Source organism: Physeter macrocephalus, chromosome 11, assembly GCF_002837175.3.
Source record: "Physeter macrocephalus isolate SW-GA chromosome 11, ASM283717v5, whole genome shotgun sequence".
NCBI classification, from domain to species: Eukaryota; Metazoa; Chordata; class Mammalia; order Artiodactyla; family Physeteridae; genus Physeter; species Physeter macrocephalus.
The window spans coordinates 173,083,087-173,104,881 of NC_041224.1; the positions used below are offsets into that span (position 1 = coordinate 173,083,087).

A 21,795-nucleotide genomic window follows, 5' to 3' on the forward strand; every position below is an offset into this window, starting at 1 on the left:
AGCGGCTCATCAAAAATTATTCCCTAAACACCAACAGAACTCTGGTACTGCTTCATCACCTGGTAACTTCCTAGTTATAGATTCGAGCCTGTGCACACACCACCCACCACACCCGGTCCCCCAACCACGGAAGGAGGTCACCAAGATCAGGGAACATCCCCTTCACTTTGCATGGCAGAAACACCATCATGGGCCACACTTCTGTCCCGTGTGTGTGTGTGTGTGTGTCTCTTTACTGAGGTAAAAGGGCTCTGAATGCAAAAGCAGGGGGAAAAAAGCAGAGGTTAAAATAAACGCTTATCTCTGGTCGGACCAGGTGTGTGTGTGTGTGTGTGTGTGTGTGTGTGTGTGTGTGTATACACGTATATATATATATACCAGGTGTGTGTGTGTGTGTGTGTGTGTATACACGTATATATATATATACGTGTATATATATATATATATATATATATACACGTGCGGCTTTACTGAGGTAAAAGGGCTCTCCTTTCTTTTCAAAATACAGTGAATGCAAAAGCAGGGGGAAAAAGGCAGAGGTTAAAATAAACGCTTATTTCTGGTTGGACCAGGAAGAGTGTTATTTAAAACGGGGAACCAATGGCTTCTCTTACCAAGACTACTGGCCTCATGCACAGCCCTTAAACAGCCGCTGGGCACATCCCTAGTTTTTCAGACTAATGTGAGTTGGGTAACAGAGTAATGGTAGGTTTTAACTCGGGCTCTCTAACAAGGACCATGAATCTTCTCCTCAGGAGCTACTAGGGTTACATACAAAACAAAGAAACAAATCCCACAATTGCCGCCCATGTTCGTTATGAGTCACCATCTGGTTCTCTTCTCAACGTGAAATATCTATGACACACATGCACATACATTCACATATTTTAATTTCACCTTTACCTTAAAGGAGCCACATAAATTAGGGAATTGTTGAATGATGGTTAAACACTCCTTTTGATCTGACCTGCTGTGACCTCAGACAAGTTACTTCCCTTCTCTATGCCTCGTTTTTCCCATCTGTAAAATGGGGATTATAGTAACAATGAGCGTTCATTATGAGCTTAGGATGTGTGGGGCCCTGAGCCCAGCGTTTTACACGATCCCCCACTGAAGCCACATGACTCTCCCTCATTGTAAAGGCAAGGACGTGGGGCTAAGGGTGGCTTAACAACTTGCCTGAAGTTGCACAGTGCCGGAAGCCAGACATCGTGACCCCAGTTCTCAGCGTGATGCACTATGCTCTACTTTCCTCCAAAGGCTGCCATTTCTGTAATCGTGGTGAGGAGTAAATGGCATAAAATGTGTAAAACATTTAGGACAGATCAGGCACCTCGTACGTGTTCAATAAATCTTAGTTATTATAGGTCCGAGAGCCCTTATTTGAAATCCTTGAGGCCAACGTGTCTTGCAATTCAGACTTTTTCAAGACAGAATTTTCAAGGGAGCAAAAAGGCAACCCACAGAATGGAAACATGTATTTGTAAATCACGAACCTGATAAAGGTTTAATAGCCAAAATATATAAAGAACTCCTTAAAACTCAACAATAAAAAACCACCCAATTCAAAGATGGGCAAAGGACTCGAAGAGATATTTCTACAAAGATGCACACATGGCCAATAAGCACAGAACTACAATAAGTTACCACCTCACACCCACTGGGATAGCTATTATCATCAAAAATAAAAATGAAGAGTTGGTGAGGCTGTGAAGAAATTGGGATCCTTGTGCACTGGTGGCGAGAATGTAAAAGGGTGCAGCGCTGTGAAAACAGTATGGAAGCTTCTCAAAAAAATCAAACAGAGAATTTACCATGTGATCTAGCAATTCCATTCCTGGATACATACGCTACAGAACTGAAAGCAGGGATTCAAACAGGTAAATGTACACCAGTGTTCACGGCAGCATTATTCACAACAGCCAAAAAGTGGAAGCGTGAAAGCAACCCAACGCCCGTCGGCAAATGAATGGCTAAACATAAACGTGGCCTATATATTATATATACAACGAAACGTTACTCGGCCCTAAAGAGGAAGGAAATCCTGACACATGCTACAACATGGCTGGACCCTAACAAGCCAGACGCCAAAGGACAAATACTGTCTGATTCCACTTATCTGTAAGCACCTAAAATAGTCAAATTCAGAGACAGAAAGCAGAACGGTGGGTACCAGGACTGGGGGACGGAGCAGATGGGGGTTAGTGTTTAACGGGGACAGGGTTTCAGTTTGGGATGAAGAAAAGTTCTGGAACTAGATGGTGGTGATGGCTGCAGAGCAATGTGAATGTACTTAATGCCATTAAACTCTATAATTAAAAATGGCTCTGTGGTGAGTTTTATGTGTAATTTACCACAAAAAAGAAAAAAGAGAGATAAAAAAGATCTACGAGTTGTTCCCACATTGCCTTGCACACAGGTCGGGAAGGCTCCTGGCCTCGCGTCTACCGTGAGGGCACGCCCTTGCTCCCGGTGTCTCCGCGGAGATCACAGCTCAGTCCACGCCTAAGCGGGCTGCACCCAGCACCCACCGTTCCATCCGATACCTACGTTATACACTTATGGATCCACAAAAAGAAAAAAGCTCACTTCCATCTGGATTCTTTTCATGCCCATCACAACCTGCAAGCTGATCTGCCTGGCCTGGCCTGGCTGTGTTCCCTGTTCCAGCCACAGGAAGGGAGGGCGAGGTGGCGGGAAAGGGCTGTGGCTCTCAGGCTTGGCCTGAACCACGCAGTGAATTCTGGGCAGTAACACCAACGAACGCAAGTATGTAGAACTCAACCAAATTCCTCAGGATTAAAATACGTATACTTTTTTCTCCTTCGCTTTAGAGAAGTCAGAGGGAGGGGGAAGGAAGAGATTAATTTAAAGTCTTATAAAGGAAAACTGAATTTTTTTTCTCATTCTATGAAACTTATACTTACCATCTTGTTCCTACAGCAGAGGCATTCCTTTTAGTGCTTGGTTTACTGAGTTACAAAAAGGTTAGGTCAAAGCTTGAAATAATGGAATTCTTTCTTAGCCAATACTATATTGGAAGTGTGTCCTAAAAACCTGGAAGCCGAACATTCTGTCCACTTGACTTCGGAATAAGCAAATTCACTTAAGGAATGTGTCAAATGTGTCATAGATAATCCAGGACCTGGAAAACATCCGTCAATGTGGCAGAATTTCAGGCAAACACACTGGTATTATTTAAATCAGAAGAGAACAAGGCAATTGTTAGTAGATAACTCCACCAGGAGACGGGAAGCATAACTCGGTAAACAACATTTTATCAAATTAAAGTATGCATTTTCAGATGACCATGGAATTAAAACATTTTAAAGACATTTCTGCTACAACTATTTAAACTTGACCTGAATCAAAACAAGAAAAGAAAAAGACAAAAGGACACAAAGTGAACTGACCATAACTTTATTGGAGATTTACTTGGCTACAATTATTACAAAAAAAAAAAAAAAAAACGACTAAAGGTAATTGTGACCCATAAGGTGCAGACTGCAAATTTCTGCAGCATGATTACTGTATGAATGAATTACATCATGTTCCTTAAAAACAGCTGCAGCATGTGATGGTAAATATTTTTTTGTCAATCAAATTATACATGTGTTAGTTTTACTTGATTTTAGTCATTTTCCTTCACTCTATTTACAACAGAAAAGCCAGAAATTTCACTTCCTGTTCACCTTTGCATTTTTGCTATGTAACCTGCTGCTGCAGTGAATTCTGAGTGCATCTATAAAATTTAAATTGTGGGTGATGTCCAAATAAAAATGGACTAGAGAAAAAAAACGATTAACGATTAAAATATATTTACAAGTTAGTTTCAAAAGATCATTTTCACTGCTAGTGGAAAATACAATAGTCTCAATGCAAATTCCCTAGATATTGCTACTGGCGAATCCAACAACTTTTAAAATCATTTCAATATTCTTGGTCTTAAACAATATCTTAAAAACCTCTCATGTACAATATAAAATAAAGAAATTTATTTGGAAATAATTAAGTTCCTGAAAAGTAATCAGTGGTTGAAAAAATATACCTATTTAAATGTAATTAAAATAACCATATAGGTAATAAACAAGACATGAGTTTCAGTTCCGCAGCTAACACAAACTGGTTCGGGGCACTAAAAGAACTTCAGATGCAGTTGAAATGAAGACATCAAGGTCTCCGTTTGGTGGCTTAAATTTTGTGTAAAAGGATTAGACACCCTAACAGAGGAAGACAGAAAGTTTTAAATCAAGTGGGCCTTCAGACTGAACTGTGGTAGGTCTGGGTCCCGATTAGTCTCTGCACTCTGCAGTTACACAGGCTGATGTCAGGTAATGACTAAAAGAGCCGACTGCTGGGTGAATAATTGTATTTATGAACTGAACCAACAGAACCAAAGTAGCCTCCAGTCTCTCGCTATTTAGGCAGGGCAATTTGAATCTTTCTGAGGGCAAGCTATTATTAAGCGAGGAAAAATATTAGTATTTTAAAAGATAATTACAGGAGTGTTAGAGGTCATTCTAAATTTAATCACTTCACATAATGTAAAAGAGAAAAGAAAAAAAAAGTAACAAATATCTTTAAAACATAATTAAGAGTTCAGTTAACAAATCTTCGTCATACTTTCACAAACAGTAAAAATGCCACAGACAAAAATGACCTATTTAAGTTGTGCAAGTATATGACACATTGCAGGCATTATAATTATCATTTTCAAATTCGGTAAATCAAAACAGCAGCGAGGCCAAACCACATTTTTTCCTCCCAGTTAAGCATATTTTCCTTGAAATGAGGTAAAGCATGGTACCAAGTGCAATGCTTATCTGTGCTACATGAACAGAACAGAGGGGAAAAAAGCTATTACAAAACGCAGCATAGTCAGGACTGCTGAAAGTGTATTATAAAAAAATAAAATCAAAAAACATTAACAATGAACGTTCATGCCAACTAACCTCCACACAATCATCGTAAGGAATTTCTGCAGTTGCTTTTCAAAACGCGCCTGCCCAGTCCTTCCCGCACGTGCTGGCCGCACAACCACACCAGGGGGGTTTCCAAATCACAATCAGTCTCACATGGCGATCACAGGAACAAAAGGATGACAGACAAGGTGGTAAAGTGGAGCGACAAGAGTGATGTTTTTCCTTAAGTAATGGATGGGAAACATTTCAATAAACGAAACTAGGGGAAAGTTTACAGCATTAAAAATCAGCAGCACAAAAGCGTCCATAACCATTTCATGTGTCTAACTCATAGCTTTTATTTTTTAACTTAGTAACCAGGGGATCACAGATTGCTTCAAAGCGTGAGTCACAATTAAAATCAGCTATTGTCCTCCAACCAAAAAAAATTAAAAAAGCAATAGCTAAAGTTTGCTGTTGATAAAAAATTTTGAATGGTAGCAGGAAATTTGAACCCCTGAGACTGTGTGACCTAATCTCATCCAAGTCTGAACTTTTTAGTATTAACAAAAGATACTCGTCTTAAGGTTACACAATATATCGAGGCCTTTTTCTCCCCACGGGAATTGTAACTGTGAAACAATCTGATTTTGGCGCCAGGAGGCCAGTGAATCCCTTAACACTGGGATTAGTGCGTTAGACACAATGCAAGGCCCTAAGCTCCTGGCATCAGGTAGTTTATAAATTATCAGGAGATTTGTGATACAACTTTATCACAAATCACCCTCACAAGTGACATGCATATCCAGCCTTACTTGTTAATTGTCTACATTTACAGTTACCTAATCCAACAATTGCCTGGTTTTAAATTGCCAGGAGATCTTACATGGAGGTTTCTTTAAAAAACCAAACAGAAATCTAAGGTTCCAAATCAGAATTAAATATTTTAAAAACACGTCCACCCAAACTGATTTGCTCTCAAGCTCATTTAACAATTTAGATCTCAACTGAAGTTTAAGATTGGAGACAACGAATCACACTGGAGAAGCTTAACGTCCCCTTCACTCAGGTCTCCTTAGGAAGCAGAGCTGACAGTCTTCTGTGTGCACACGCACAGAGGTGTTTCTCTGGGGGTAGGTGGTGCAGATAAAGCAAGAAGTACAGTATTCAACTGCAATTTAAAACATAAATGCAGCATTACATGAGGCATCACGTTCAGAATGATGTGCTGGAAATTATTTAGACACCTCTGCTCAGCTTCTTGAATTTCAAGCATAATTAATGGGGCAAACTGCAGCAAAACTCTACTGGTATGTTGGTGGGAGTGCAAGACTGACCCACAGCTTTTAAAAAGGTAAATTAAGAGGTATTATAGTTACAGTGCAAAAAAAAAAAAAAAAAAAAAAAAAAATTAAAATTTCAAGCATAATACATAAACATAGCACCAAACAGGGGAAAAATGCATGCAAAAGAAAAGAACTGAGGTATTTAAATGAAGAGTGCCTACAAGTCTAATTAAAGAAACTTAGGCAAATGCCTAAAAATGCCTTTTTTCTTCCTTTTCCAAAGATGGAAACAATGAGCTAGTTTATCTAAATTAATGGCCTAAATCACAGATGTATCAAAATTACGGCAGTTTATCGCAAACGTTAAACTTTCATGGCATTGACAGCACAGCTTTGGTAGGTGAAATACGCATGCAACACTCTGAAAAGTACAGTAAGAAATGTATGTGAGAAGACTAAGGGTAAGGTGCTCTGTTTTGCTTCTTTAAATAAGTAACCAATCCATTATAAAATCTGCAGCATATTTTAGGCGTGATATGTCTAAAGTTTATTTTGTTAGAGCAACAGCCTACAGGGCAAAATTATTTGCCACAAACAATTTCCATCAGCAGAACTACCTAGCAGGAGGTTTTCAGTAAAATTGGGTATTTAGCCGATGATTATTTTTATGATGGTATTTTAAAAACTCCATAGACTACCTATTCTGGTTTTGAAAATGTCTTCAGTACACATATGACAGAAATTCTCACATAATCCCGTCATAAGTTAGGTTACAACTATACTAGTGAATTGTAAGTATCACGCTGTCTCATGGTCTAATGCATAATAACACAATGAAGGGAATGTAAAACAGTTTGTTCCAAAAAGATCAGAAATGAAAGACTATCCATGAGGGTTTTACTCTTAAGGCAAGAACCTCTTTTATGCAAGACAACATGGCATGAGAAAACTAAACTGTGATTTGCCAACAGGCCAGCCAATGTTAATTAAAAATCTGTCCCTTACTATTAAGTGCAACAGCGACCAGGAAACATCACCTTACACGCTATAATGTAGAAAGGAAAGACAACACTGGCACACTTCTCTCGCAAACTGCATCGCTCTACTCAGCTTATCAACTACGCAGGACTGGCACTGCCACACACACCGTCGGGTGTCAAGAGCTCTCAACAGAACCCTGGGGGCTATTCCAGGTTTAAGCTCCTTGGCCTCCGAACACTAAGCAAAGCTGACAGAATTAAACTAAAACGAAACAAAACAAAACAAAAACTCTCAATAATTTCTTTGAACAATTGCTAAACGTCATCAGTAAAGCACTCTTGTGATTTAAACAAAGCAGAAGTGAGGAAAGAAGACAAGATTGTGTTTGCGCAAAAAACTAAAACTACGGTTAGTTCCAAAATTTTTACACATATGTTAAATGTTTTATTCTGTAACCTATCTTGTTATCAAACAAACTTTAAATTCTGCCTTCAAATCCAGTCCACTCACTATCAGTGTTAAATCAGCCTTTTCAACTTAAATTTATTTTCCACCTTAATTCTGCTCTTTGTTGTTGTTGTTGTTGTTTAATTTTAAAAAGGGGTTTCAGCTGTTGGGAACCTGAGGTTGATTAGCTTTGAGGCTTCGTAGGGCTCTTCTTGCTGCCGCAGACTTGGCGATCCTGTAACTTCGGCCAACACCTTTGAATTTCCCCTTTCCTACTACTTCCACGGTGACTCTGACCTTGCCATCATAAGTTCTCTCAGCCGGGCTGTAACAAAGCCAAACAGCTTGAATTAGAAGTCAGAAGTATTTATTATTACAGTCAGTCAGCACCGAGTATGGACTCTCAGGCTGAGAGTCCCCAACGCAAGCTGACACCACGCGAAGAAAGCATGCGTTGTCACTGCTGCATACTACCAACAGACAGGGCTGCCGCTCCTTCTCTAACTCAGAGTTACTTTACAAAACACAAAGAGAAGTCAATCAGGCTACAGACAGCAACTGCATAAGGGCATGTCCCAGGGTAAACAGTTTTCAAAATCATTAGTTTATGGCATCTTTGAGAACTCTTCCCCCTTGCTTTTCAGTAAGTTGTTTTCCATGCGTATTTTTGCTTACCTAAATTTGGCGGTTTCTGGTTCCATTTCAAGCAATTCTCGCACAGGGGAACGGGGCACATTTGCAGAAAATTTTTCTGTAATCAAAATGAAAGAATAATGTGATTAATACCCTTGAAGTTGTTTTTAATTGTGATTCTGCCTCTTTCAAAGGGGAGCCAACTGTACCTATCAGCGGCCGCATCATAGGATAGTACACCTGCCAAACCATCTCCAGCGACATCCCGCTATCCATGTAAATGGCACCAGCAAGCGACTCGAAAATATCCCCCATGGCCTTTGGAACTTCAATATCCTCTTCCTTCTCTTCATCCTCCTCAGATCTCCTAAGCTATTATAGGGAGAAAAGTGACTTGTAAGCAAAAAGCCCGCTTTGAAAGGCAGTCTACAGAGATGTGTTTCTTTTCTTGGATATGACTCTTACTATATCTTTAACAAGGGTAACAACATCAAACATTTATGACATGCCAATTACACTGTAATAGGTTCTTCACAAACATTACCTTACCTTATTAAAAAAAAAAAAAAACAGGAAAGAAAAAAAGCCCTTCCCTATTTAGTATTCTATATTCAACAAAGGAAAAAAGATTACTTCCAAATAAAAACAAAAACAACCCTAACACAAACTGGAAACAGTCAATAAATTGATGAAAAAAATTTTCAAATTTCACTCATAATCATAGAACTGCACACTGAAACAGGTCTACCCCCTGGCGGCTTGGCAAGGAGCAGGCAGAATACTCATTAGTGCAGCGCAAGCAAGGGTGTACACTGCTTTGGGGAGTGTAAACTGCCACTTTTTTGACAGGGAAATTCTATTTGGAAGATATTTTCCTCCAAGCTCCCCTTTTATTAAACCACTTAATAAATGTTCACTAAGACAGAGAACCTGACACACAGAAGGTATTCAGATTACTAGAATAAAAACTCACATATGTATCAAACGCCTTTTAAAAGTGCACAATTCTTTGATGTGGCAATTCCGTCTCTAGGAATTCATCTTAAGGAGATAACTGGATATTTAAGTAGATTTACCGCATCCATGTTTATTACAAACCCTAACAAAAAAATGCCTTAACCATCCAGTCGCAAAGGATTGTTTAAACACATTACATTATAGCCATATACTCACTAGCGTGCAGCTACTGAAAGTTGTAATCCCAATTATTAATGATCGGGGAAAGTCATCCACGATATAGTAAGTGAAAAGAATAGGGTATGGTACATTATGCAGGCTATAATTTCATTTTATATTGTACATAACTTTATGTCTATGTACATTAGCAATAAAACATCACAATGTTAACTTCAGTTATCTGTATTTTCTAAAATACACACACATTACTTGTGAAAGAGAAATAAAAAGAAGGGGGGATAGTAATTTCTAAATGGATGGTTTAGCCACACAAAGTTCTATATAATAGATGCTGACTCCTGGAAAAAATAAGATACTTACTGTTGTAGATGGGAATTTTTAAACTTATCAAGTTTAATTCTCTCCTTTTACAAATGGGGAAACCGGGGCCCAGAGAGGTGGAGAGACTTTCTTAAGATCAAACAGTAAGTTTGAGAAGCCAGACCATGACATTCCCAATCAGTTTTTGTAACTTCTATACATACGTTTATATAAACCAAGGGAAGGAAAAGAATGAACAAAAACTAACAAAGCCAGTATGTCCAACTGTCATCAAGAGAGAACTTTAGGTTTAGCTGATTCCTCAACTTCTAAGCTTAAGTATTTCTACAGAATGAGACTAGAAATAATACTGACTATATCTGAGATGGTTCTAATTCCTGGTCTCACTGCTAGCTGTGCTCCAACTCAGACCGTTAATCTTGGAAGAGTGTGCAAGGGCGAAAGGGGAGAGGAAGGGCGCTGCCTACCGATTCCCCTTCAGCACGTCCTCCATCCCGTTCAATGAGCTTGACCCTTCTGCCCCGTGGCTACACCTCAAAACCCAGCCTCTTCATTTCTCTCACAGGAAGCCAAGGAAATGCACTACTCCCTAACGACGGTTTGTGCGATTAAAAAACAGGAAGGTACAAATTAAAGAAAGAATAATTAAAATGGCTACCAGAGTTATGAATGAATTCCATGACTTATAAGAAATCTACAGAAAGAAGAACAAAAGGAATCAGAATGAGGAGAAGAAGACATGAAAGTGCTCTCCTGGGTACCCAGGTACGTGGATGGATGTTAGTGAAGGATTAGAGGAGATTGCAAAGATCTCAGCAAAATCCTTTCCTACAAAATTTCAAAATAGTTCACACACACATTAGAATTAGCTCCATCACCAAAGAACCTTTGGCTGAACTTAACAGTAGAAACCTCTCAAATTCCAGTCCTTAAAAATTTAGAAGTTTGGTTTTTAAATGAGATTTTCCCGTTTCAAGTAGAAGCAGAATATACATTTGTGATGCTTACCTGAGATATTAGCAAATACCTCTGACCTATTTTAAACAGAAAGAAAGACAGAACCAACCAGGCCGAGCTTTCACTGAGGGGAAAGCTTCTCTGGGGGCAGGGGGAGGGCTGCACCTCTCTGGCATGCCTAAATGCCAGGGGCCCGAATCAAGGACCGGGGGTGGTGAGGCAGCCGAAAGCCCCCTGGCTCCCTCTCCTCGCCGGAATGACCACGGGATGAGTGGTCAAGCTGAACAGGCCCCCCTGAAGACTGCGGCCCGCTCAGCTTTCCCTGGAAAACGCAGCGCGAGCTGGGGACCACAACCCCCGCCTGCGGCCGGCTCTCTAGACAGCTACGCCGAGCACCCGAGTCGGAAGGCTTATTTTAAACACTGAATTCAACATATCTTAAAACGGCACTAACCTCAGAATCCATCCCTTGCATTTCATTCTTCTCGAGCTGAAACTGCACAAAATCATCGATGACGTGGAAGAGCTCGGGAGAAACTGCTTTGAAGTACTTGTGGTAGTCATACTTCACAGCCAGCGATGCAAAGATGGTGTTGTTGACCAGAGCCGAGCGCAGGTCAGTCAGGACCCCTGGGGAGTGCTGCCGCGGGTCTTCATAAAGGTGCTTGGTTATGAGGTAGTCCAAAATTGCATCTCCCAGGAATTCTAAGCGCTGGTAACAATCTGAGGGAAGATCCAAAGTAAAGCCCTGAGCTCCGGCAAAAACAGTTACACGATTTTCAAACAATAACTCAGATAAAGAAGTGATCCCCCAGACACACTGGAAAGACTTTTATTGGGATTCATTTTCATATATATTCTTCAGTGACAAAATTATTTGACATCATACGGAAGCCTCTGGAAATTAAATTCTAATGACAAATTAAGTATATTTCTTACACAGAAATTGGGGTCATAAAATCTTTAAGTGGCCAAAAGACTAATGCTCGTTAAGAAAAAAGCATTTCCCAAGTGACATCATCATCACTGAACCCTTTTCCTTCGGCACTGTGCTGGCCAGGCAGGTGCTGGGGCACCATTCTAAAGGCTCCATCACACATCGTCACCTAGCAACGAACGCCAGACCCTCCCTGCACATAGCCCTTCCCCACGCTCTGCTGTCACCCCTGCACACTGTCCACTCACACTCTGCAAAGTGTGGGAGAGATACCATGCCTCGCCATTCCTGGGTTACATTTGCTACACGAGATGACAGTTAGTACAAGACAGTTTTCTTCTCAACTTGAATGAAAAATGTTGAATTTGACACAAACCAAGAGGCTGAGAGAGTCGTGGAGGCGAGCAAAGACCTTAAGCAAAAATGATCGATGTCAAAATGTGAGACGTTTTCAACACTGATCGACACCTCTATCTTCTCACAGTGATTAAAAAGAAGCTGTTCAGGTGAGATGAATTGGGAGATTGGGACTGACACATATACACTACTGATACTGCTATAAATATAGATAACTAGGGAGAACGCACTGCATAGCACAGGGAACTCTACTTAATGCACTGTGGTGACCTAAACGGGAAGGAAATCCAAACAAGAGGGGAGATACGTGTGTGTGTGTGTGTGTGTGTGTGTGTGTGTGTGTGTGTAGCTGATTCATTTTGCTGTACAGTAGAAAGTAATACAGCATCGTAAAGCAATTAAAAAAAAAAAAAAAAGACAAAAAAGAAGCCGTTCAACTGTGGAAACTGAGGCGGGAACAGAGATAGTGAGCTGCCCCCGCACAGCCGATGAGCTCAGGAGCAGGGGCCGAGGCAGACTAGAACCCAGGGCTCCTGCCAGTAGAGCGTGGTAGAAAAGGAGGCCTCGTTTCTTCTCCACAAAGAAAAACAGGTTTTAGTTTCACCAGTCTTTCTAGTCCAGAGTCAGATAATTTTTCACTTTTGGTTTTACATTTTTCTGATCATCTTAACCTACACTGTTTTTCTTATACAAACTTTATACTCGGCTTTGGTTTTCTGAATTCAAGCGCTTGTTACTCTGACACAGAAAAAAAAATACAGACTTTAGCTGTTTCGAAACCTGAAGCCGATTTTGGTTTCAGGCGCCTATTCTCCCTTCTAACCGAATGGACTGGGAGCCTATTAAATAAAGGAGGGGAAAAAACACGGAGCACAGCGCAAAGCAGAAGGTGACAGCAGAGTCAGAGCAATGAAACCTTCCTGTGAAAGAGTTTCTTTTAATCGGTTCATCTTTAGATTTTAAAAGACCTTAAAGGGAGGGGCGCCTTTTTGTTCAGGAAGAACAATAAAGAGGTGTGGAAAGACATCCAGAATATACGAATAAATTATTCAAGAACCCAAAGCAGCAGTGACCGGGTATCACACCAAAATATTAAGGCCCGAATCTGTCTAATTATGCTGCATAGAAGATGACAGAGACACGAGTAGCTAAGATAGCTCTGCTCCCAACTGTCAAAGTTAAGGAACAGTGTATGCGCCCAAAAAGAAAGGCTTCTTTCACTTTCTTGTGCTTCCTCCCCCCACCATGCTCTCTAAGGCTGTACATGCATAGATTATTCTTTTCACGTTATTCTACAGAACAATTCAAACAACACAGGGTCTCATTTTCAGAGCAGTGAGCTTTGGTCTGGGGCTCCTTACCAGTGATAGTGTTGTAGTGGTAGGAGGCGTGTGTAAAAGCCTGTAGTAGGTAAGCCTTATTCTTGAATCTGTAGTTGATTTTCTTTTCGAAATTTTCAAAACCCGAGATGAGGTGACTCAGTGTCCTATCTGCATCTGGGTGATCAAACATACATCTCGGTGGGATCTCCAAACACCCATACTCCAAGTCTTTCAACACAGAGGAGCGGGAGCCAGCTCCAGAGGCGGCAGCGCGGCTCCCTGAAAGGTTCTTTTGTTGGCTGGTGAAATTCTCCCTGGTCGGGCACACGGCCTTTTCCCGATCAGTCCTCTTAATTAGCGGGAGCACCTTCAGGCCCAGCGAACAGAGGAAAAGCTGAGCAGCCCTCTCGCCACAGCTGGTTAAATAGCAGCCCAGCAGGGCTTCCACACAGTCGGCTATGCTTTTGTCAGCAATGCACTGCTCGGTGTGCAGGTCGTAAGAAATGGACTGTTTCCCTGTGTCAACACCACAGTTTTCTTCTGATGGGTTCCAGAACCCCACCACAAAGTCATCCTCTTCAACAGCTTTGCTAGGATCCAGATAGCACATTGCATCCCAAGAGCTATAGTCAAAATCCTCAAAATCTGATGAAAATGGTATACTACCTAAGGAGGATTTTTTGGGCATTTTCCATTCATAGGCAGAATCAGTGGTTGAAAAAGCAGAAAGCGAGATTTTCTTTACAAAAGCTCCGGATCCCATCAACATGTTATCTATGAACTTGATATGCTCCTGATCGTACTCCAGGAAGTCCTCTTCGTCCTCGGCGTCCTCCTTCGGAGCCCTCCACATCAGGTCCTCCTCCTCCTCTTCCTCCTCCTCGAAGTCATCGTCCAGCTTGCCATTAGCCAACATGCAGTCTTTTGTCTGGAAGAGGGAGAACGGGGAAGGAGGGGAGACATAGCTGCTGTTTTTAAAACGGCTTGAGACTCAATAAAAGCAAGGGTTATGGATAATTTCAAATGACAACCACAAATACTAAAAGGCAACTTTCAAATCATGGCCATTTGTTTTCAATTAACATAAAATAAGTTATTTAATCATATAAACAAAGTAAAACACGTTCTTTGAATGTTCATTTTCTAAGTTATAAAACGACCTTTATCCAGTATGAAGCTTTAAGTCAAGGATTTTATACATGGATATAAAGTTTAAAATTAAGCTCCACAAGGCAAAACTTCAGCTAAGAATTCTAACTGTAGCAGGAGACACAAGGAAAAGCTCTCGTATGCTGATCACAGAGAGCTTCAAGTTGGCTGACAAAGTTTTAAAATGTTTTTTAAAAGATTTTCAAATTAATAAAATTAAATTCCAGATGTAGAAAAAGCATTATCTTTGCAATTAAATAAGAGAATAATAGGAAAACAGATAAAATTATTTTCTTTATAACATTAAAAATGTACAGTGGGGTTCCATAATGAAGTTTTGGTCCCTATTTCCACTTCAAAGCTCCTTCGCTACATGTAAAACTGAACTACTTTGCTTGGAAACTAAAAGTGATCACTATGAACTAAGCTATGTATTTGAGGAATTATGCTTTTCCCTTCCGGTGAGCTAGAGTAATCAGGGTAACAGATTATAGCATAACTGACAAAAATAGAAGACAATCTAGACTAACATGAAACACAACAATCCAATTTCTGTCAGAAGATCTTTGCTAATTCCAATTTCTTTGGCAAAAGCTTATTTGTGAATGACAACCTTAATAATGGGCCAGGATTCAGTAATGATGTAACTTTTTTGCAATGCTAGAAAGATACCAAATTTCTGTTGTGCAATAAAAAAATAAATAAACTAGACTTGACTTGGGGGGGAAAGGCGGGAGGGAGTGCTTCAAAGAGGGTGTGCTTCAATTTCGATAGTGACAACTTTGCAGAGTATTCTGATAAAAAGGTTTTCAAACTTTGTCAACCATTTTTTTAAATACTGCAAATATTCTCATTTTAAGCCAGACTCAAAAGAGATACAAACAGTGCATTTGTTTGAAAAGAAATAAGTGCAATGAGCCAAGCCATCCATGTATCTACAACTATTTGTCTGTATATTTTAATTTAAAAGTTTACAAATTTTTTTCAAGAATAAGGAAGAAAACCAAAAAAACCCCCTAAAACGGTGGACACCTCTAGGGACTATTGCCTAATAAAAATTACACTTTCCCAAAGTAACGTGAGATATTTTTGACTATCTGGTCCTTCGGGAAAAAAGGCCAAATTTCAACTTAAAAAAAAAAAAAAAAGACTAAATAATACTTTTAATCTTAAAAAATCCTCATATACCTTTAGTAAGATGCTATCATAACCAGACGCTGGCAAAACACACAACAAGGGCTGGGTTTTATCAACAAATAAGCTGTGTGATCTTGGGCAAAGTTCATTAATGCCTTTGGGTTTCGTGTTTTTTTATCTGCAAAATAGTGGGAGTCTACCTCACTAAATGGTTTCCAAGAGCACTTCAAGCTCTCAAAAAAACACCGAAAAAAACAGACACAAACAAACAAACAAAACAAAACCACCAGCATGAAACTCCTTTCACAGGTCAAGTTCACCTTCCACCTGCGTTATTCCCACCTTTGGCATTTATGTGCAAAGCTTTCACTTAAACCTATTTGCTGAGGAGCGAGGCAGGAAGAACAGGAATGGATCCAGCACATGCTTTCCAATATCATATAATGGTCCATTTCAAGAAGTAGAAATTATTAAATGAAAATATAAACAGTATTTAATGTATTCTAAGAACCAAAGTGCCAGGTCATTTGAAATGTTAAGGAAAATAAGAACTTTATGTTGTATCTTAAAATAAAAAAATTTTTTTAAATTAAAAGGACACACTAACATCACCCTTATGCTAAATTTTTTTTTTTTTAAGCACCAATGATACTATGAAACAGGATTTATAAGGCAGGATATGTGTTACTGGAATGTTTTCCAAAGAAATGCAATATTTTCTCTAAAGTTCTCAAAATCTTACACCTCTTCCTCTAAGGTTCTATTTCTAAATTAATAACATATATAATTTTTCTAACCCAACTTGCATTAAAATAGTCTCTTAATGCTTTTCCAGGTAAGTTCAATTTCTGTAGTAAGTCGAATACTACACGAGTTAAAAATATACTCAATGAATAAGTAAAAATCAAAACAGAGTCACAGAGCATGCTACCTGGAAATGAAGTAACAACGAGCCAGTTTATCATTAATGCAAAATAAATGCCTGAAAAATGAAACTGCCTGCGAGATGGCCTCCCAGCCAACCACACTGGACAGACTGCTTCCACAGCTCTCCGGCTCGCAAGGCCCTCCGAGGTGCCCTCTGGTGGCCTTCGAGACAGGACAAAATGAAGCAGCTGCAGCTAACGTTTGGAGACTTAAAGTCATTGGCAAGATTTACACTATTTCCAGAAAACTACAACCTTTATGTATTTTTTTTTTTTTAAGGTCACAAGAGGAGAAATAGTCCTGAGAAAGCCCTGAGCTGCAAAAGCAAGATTTTACTGAAATTATTTCACATACAGATTGGAGATCATAGGTCACTGAAAAGTCATTTCATTGAACAGAGCTAAGGATCTACAATAAATCGTAATATGTAATATTAAAGTGAAATGTTACAGAGCTTTGCTTTTTTTTTTTTTTTTTTTTGAGTCACAGCATCAGATATTCTTTTGCCTTTGGAAAAGGAAGATCACAGAAATTGTTCTCTATCAAAATTACAACACCGTTCTAAGTTCAGTGAAAAGACGTCTGTTTAAAGGAATTAATTCAGTATATTGAATTTCTACTCTACTATAAACACACCAGGGAAAAGAAACAAAAAATTAACAGAACAGGACTCTGCCCCTCACCAAAAAATAAATCCATCCATTTACCAAAAACTTACTATTTCATCTTTTTCCCATTTCTCTGTGTTACTTTTGTCTTGATTTACTACATAACCAGGAGGAAGCCAATTCACAGGGGGATCAAATATCGACACCACCATGCGGCTGGGCAGCCCCTTCTTTTTTCCAAGCCGATACAGATTACAGTTGCTGACCTTTAGCGGAAAAAATTTATAAGATACTTATCCATAAACAGTCACTGCTGAAATTCATAGAAGGCATTAACATAATTTTTAGCTAAATATTCTTCATATTCCATAACTGGTCATCAATTATTCAGACTGTATAGTTTCTCTACCTCTTCATGATAGGAAATATTAAATTCTCATGTAATCTGATGATATAAAATTCAAATTGTTAATTGGGACTATCAAAATAGAAAAGAATGCAATTCCACATAAGTCCAAGATGTCACAATATTGTCAATGAAATAAAAGGAGGAAATACCATAAACTCTAGCTATAAAGTGACAATTGGCACTGAACTGAGCTAAAATAATTTTATGTTCCTAGAACCTAAGCTATAAATATGATTTCGACTGCAATGCTTTCTCAAATATTATTCCTTAGTTTTGGATGGCATTTCAAGATATTTTGTTCAACCATTTTAAAATAGAGCAAAAGGCAATAAAGAAAAACTCCATGTTTACTGTCATCAATAAAACAGCTTTACTGTCTACCCTCGAGTCTGTTTTTCCTAAGGCCTCCATCTCCTCCTTAATTTACTCAAATCCATATTTCTATCTCGTTTTTACTTGGAAACCAAGGTCTAGAACGATCAATCTCATTTTCACTTTCTAAAAACTGGGCTCCTTTTTATTTAAGTACTTCATGAGCCCTTTGTCCACGTAACTCAATACCCCTGAAGAAGCACCCACGTCGGAGAGGCGCTGGTGGGCAGCGAGACAGAGGAGCGGTCCCTGGAGCCCGCAGGCCGGGCCGGGAGCCCCCCCATGACGCTCACTCTGAGCCGAAGCCCTTTCCCACGCCGCCCGCACGGCTTAAGTACACGCTGGCTTCCCTTTCCACACCATGGGAACACAGCATCACAGATGCCAACAAGAGGGTAAAGTGCGACAGGGACGTGAAAGGGATAGAAAGCACATTCAAAGTCAGCAGAAACGGTCCGCCGGGTGGAAAAGGAAGAAGAGCTCAGTAAGGGCCCATGGGAGGCACAAGGCGGGGCAGGCAGAGCTCAGCCCGCAGAAACGGGCGGGCAGCGGGGAAGCAGCAACAGCAGGCTGTGTGCGCGGGTCCCGTGAAGGCCAGCCGGGGGAGGCAGCCCGGCCGGGACACTTGGGGCCGGGGGCGCCCTGAAAGGGCCTCCCCCCCACCACCCACGTTGCGGGAGTGACGGTGATTTCTGCAGCACAGAAGGAGTCAGAGCTTTCTGAGCAGACGATGGATGAACTTTCCAAAAGGAAAACAATTTCTTTCTTACCTAAGAGCATGCTGTGACTTTATGCCCAGTCCCAGCCTCTGATACTCTCTTCCTGCAATAACCACCCCCGGGAAATCTCATTTGTTCTCAACTATCACTCTTACGAAGACTGTTTCCCCAGACTGCATCTAAGTCCTGAATTCTTAATTACCTGAACATTCCACTTTCTAGTCCATGAGGTCTAAAAACTCTAACCCCAACCTTACTCCTACACTTCTGTCTTCCTCAGCACCAGCCCCGACATGCCCCAGCTGCTATGGTCGTTAGCACCGCATCACCCTCTCTACCGGGAGGCAGCAGAGAAGAGTGGGCAAGGCTATGGGCTCCGGCCTCAGTCACGCTCCTGACCATCCCAGACTAGCTGGATGACCTGCACGAGCCAATGACACTCCCCAGGCAAGAGTTTTCTCAACGGCAAAATGGGGACACGTCATCTGCCGCTGAGGGGCACGCTGAGAAGACTGGAAAGAGCAGGTGTGTAGAACACTCGGTGCAGTGCCTAGTGTTACAGAGAACTTCAGAGGGAGGCCAGTGTAATGGTCAAGAGTGAGGTTTCTAAAGCCAGACTGTCTAGGCCGTGCCACGTACTTGCCATGTTAACTTGAACAAGGTAATCTCTCCTGCCTCAGTATACTCAGCTATAAAATGGGGATGATTAAAGTATACACAATTACAAAAAAAATAAAATAAATAGAAGTATACAGAATTAAATTAGGTAATTAATATATGTAAGGTGACGAGGGTAGTGTCTGGCTAGAGTGAGTACTTGGAAGCGTCGGCTAAAATTCTCATTGCCTCTGAAATCTCACTCCCCTCAGTGCTTTCCTTGCTGCCAGACTCTACGTCTGTCTCATTTTCTGCTTAAGCTTAGACTTCTTCAAAGGCCCAAATGATCACTCAGCTTGGTTAGGTTTTGCTTTTCAACTCATGCCCTATTCTGCTTCCAGCCTGACCATTTAAAACTACCGCTTTATTAACATTAATAGTCCCTTACACAAGAAGTACCCTCAACACGCACCTCATTCAAAACAGTGCCGGCTCTTTAGCCTGGCACTGAAGATCCTCCATAATACAGCTTCCGCCCACCCGCCTTTTTAAGTCTCTTCTCGGATCTTTGCACAGTTCATTCACCGAGTCCTGACACGCTCTGCCACATGTTCCCTGCTTACGCACTACAAACGCACCTCTTCCGTTAACGCCTCGCCCGATCACGAGTGATATTCCTTCCTTCTGAGCGCTTAGCAGCTTTGTGTGTTACTTGTCAAGCAGGTGCATGGCGCCTTGTGACACCTCTTTTATCATCATTTAAATATTTACCTTCGTTACTTTTCTGCCCTCAATCTTAATTCCGCACGAAATTCAGTGTCACCCCCACGCGGGTACAGAGGAGGCTCCAGCTGCCCCGTCGGGTGTGGCAATCCCTGCGGCAACGCTTTCCTCATCCTCAGAAATTTAACCGATGCCTGAAACCACTTTTATGCACGCTGAATAATATAACTCTCAAAATCAAAGGATGCTTTCTTACCTTTTTGCTTCTCATATAGGAAAGGCGGCCCTCGTGAGCATCGGGATAGGTGCAAAAGAGATACGTGGTGATGGCATGCTTTAGAAAGGAGTCGCCAAGCATTTCGAGCCGCTCCAGGTTAAATCCATCACTAGCATTTGAAAGGGTCAAAGCCTGAAGAATAAGTCCAGGGTTTGGGCCAAGCGTTCTCGAGGAGTACCCGGGAGAAGGGCTCTGCTCAGAAGCCGTCCTGTCCGTGAGCGCCTTACCAGTCTCTGTAGTACCAGGCAGGGCGGCCATCGCGGGACTTCCATCTGAGGTAGATTTGTTAGCATTTCCATCAAGGTATTTATTACTCAGTAGAGTACATTCATCGCTGGGCTTGGGCTGGTTCTCATAATTGTATAAATTCTGAATGGGATATGAGGTAGTTGGTTGTACAGGTATTTCCTGTTTGTAGTAATTCAGATGGTTTCCTTGGCAAAAGTCTCTGTTAGCTAAATCGTAACTGCCATTGGCAAGATTTTTATTGTAAGAAAGACCATTAATTGCTGTAAGATCTGTTGAAACTTCAATTTGGAGCTTACCAGGTGACTCGAACAACGTTCTGCAGTTCACAGACATTTGGTCATGATTTTCTAGACAGGAGGTTCTATTAGCACCTTGATGTGCAGCATTTTCAGGGACGACAATTGTGCTGTGCTTACAGTAATTCTCATTTTCAGCTGAAGAGGAGTTAGCAACTGAGATGAAAGATTTGCTGTCAATAGATTTTTTCCACCCAAAGTCTAAGTTGGGGTATCTGCAAAGACATTTTTATAGCTTTTCATCAGATCCTTCAAAAAGGCTAGGCTTAGAGCAAGAGCAATTCGAGTAAAAGTTAAATAAATGAAGATCCCTATAAAAAATATTCCTACCTTAGAAGATAAATAAGTTTCCAAGGCAGAAATCAACACACCTGGAACTCTGCACAGTGTAAACCATCAAGTGGGACATGGGTCTCTGCACAGTGTGGGGCTTAGCTCATGAAGCCTGGGGCCAGCCTACGGGACCTAGAGCCACCGGCTGCGAGGGCTGGGACCCCAGGCCAGCCAGGTAACTAGCTGGGTAACCTGGGACAACTTACTTCACGTCTCGGTACCTCAGCTTCCACACCTGGAAGAGGAACTAACACCTCTTACGCCACAGGATCCTAACAATGAAATCATCTGTCATGAGCTACAGCATTTAAGCCAGTGTCTGACGCTGTAGTAAGTACTCAATAAATGTAGGCGTGATCATTGCTATTATAAAGTTCCTCATTTCCTGAATCATCTTGGTCTTGCCAACTGGATAACCAAAATAAATTTGAGTGATTAAACCAATAATTTCTTTAGACTGCAGAGACCTGACAGGTGAGAAGAAAATAATGAAGACAAAGACCACACAGAGGCAATTGCTCTTTCATGTACATTTGATTTCATAAAAAAGGAAGCGTCTTAAAATGTCAGCAGTGGCAAACAACTGTTTTCATTTTCACTTTAACTGCTATCTCTGAAGGGGGAATGACTGTTTTTGACCTCAGGCTCTCCTCTCCAGCTGTAACTTCCCAAGAACGTTAGACTCATTGACCCAACGTATAGATTTTTCACTTATGAGTC

General features: G+C 40.8%; 1 protein-coding gene across 3 annotated transcripts in view; it reads right to left on the reverse strand.

The window, feature by feature from the left end:
- Window positions 1-7,577: 7,577 nt before the first annotated feature.
- The window catches only part of DICER1 (dicer 1, ribonuclease III), a 63,610-nt gene continuing 49,392 nt past the window's right edge, over window positions 7,578-21,795 (reverse strand). For all 3 annotated transcript variants that reach the window (XM_024131137.3, XM_028496365.2, XM_028496364.2), the window contains 7 exons: window positions 20,177-20,957; window positions 17,211-17,366; window positions 13,319-14,207; window positions 11,118-11,386; window positions 8,458-8,620; window positions 8,291-8,366; window positions 7,578-7,940 (listed from right to left, as the gene is read on the reverse strand). In XM_024131137.3, the coding sequence (XP_023986905.1) occupies window positions 7,775-7,940; window positions 8,291-8,366; window positions 8,458-8,620; window positions 11,118-11,386; window positions 13,319-14,207; window positions 17,211-17,366; window positions 20,177-20,957 (2,500 nt within the window). In that variant the 3' untranslated portion in view covers window positions 7,578-7,774. The remainder of the gene's footprint in view (window positions 7,941-8,290; window positions 8,367-8,457; window positions 8,621-11,117; window positions 11,387-13,318; window positions 14,208-17,210; window positions 17,367-20,176; window positions 20,958-21,795) is intronic.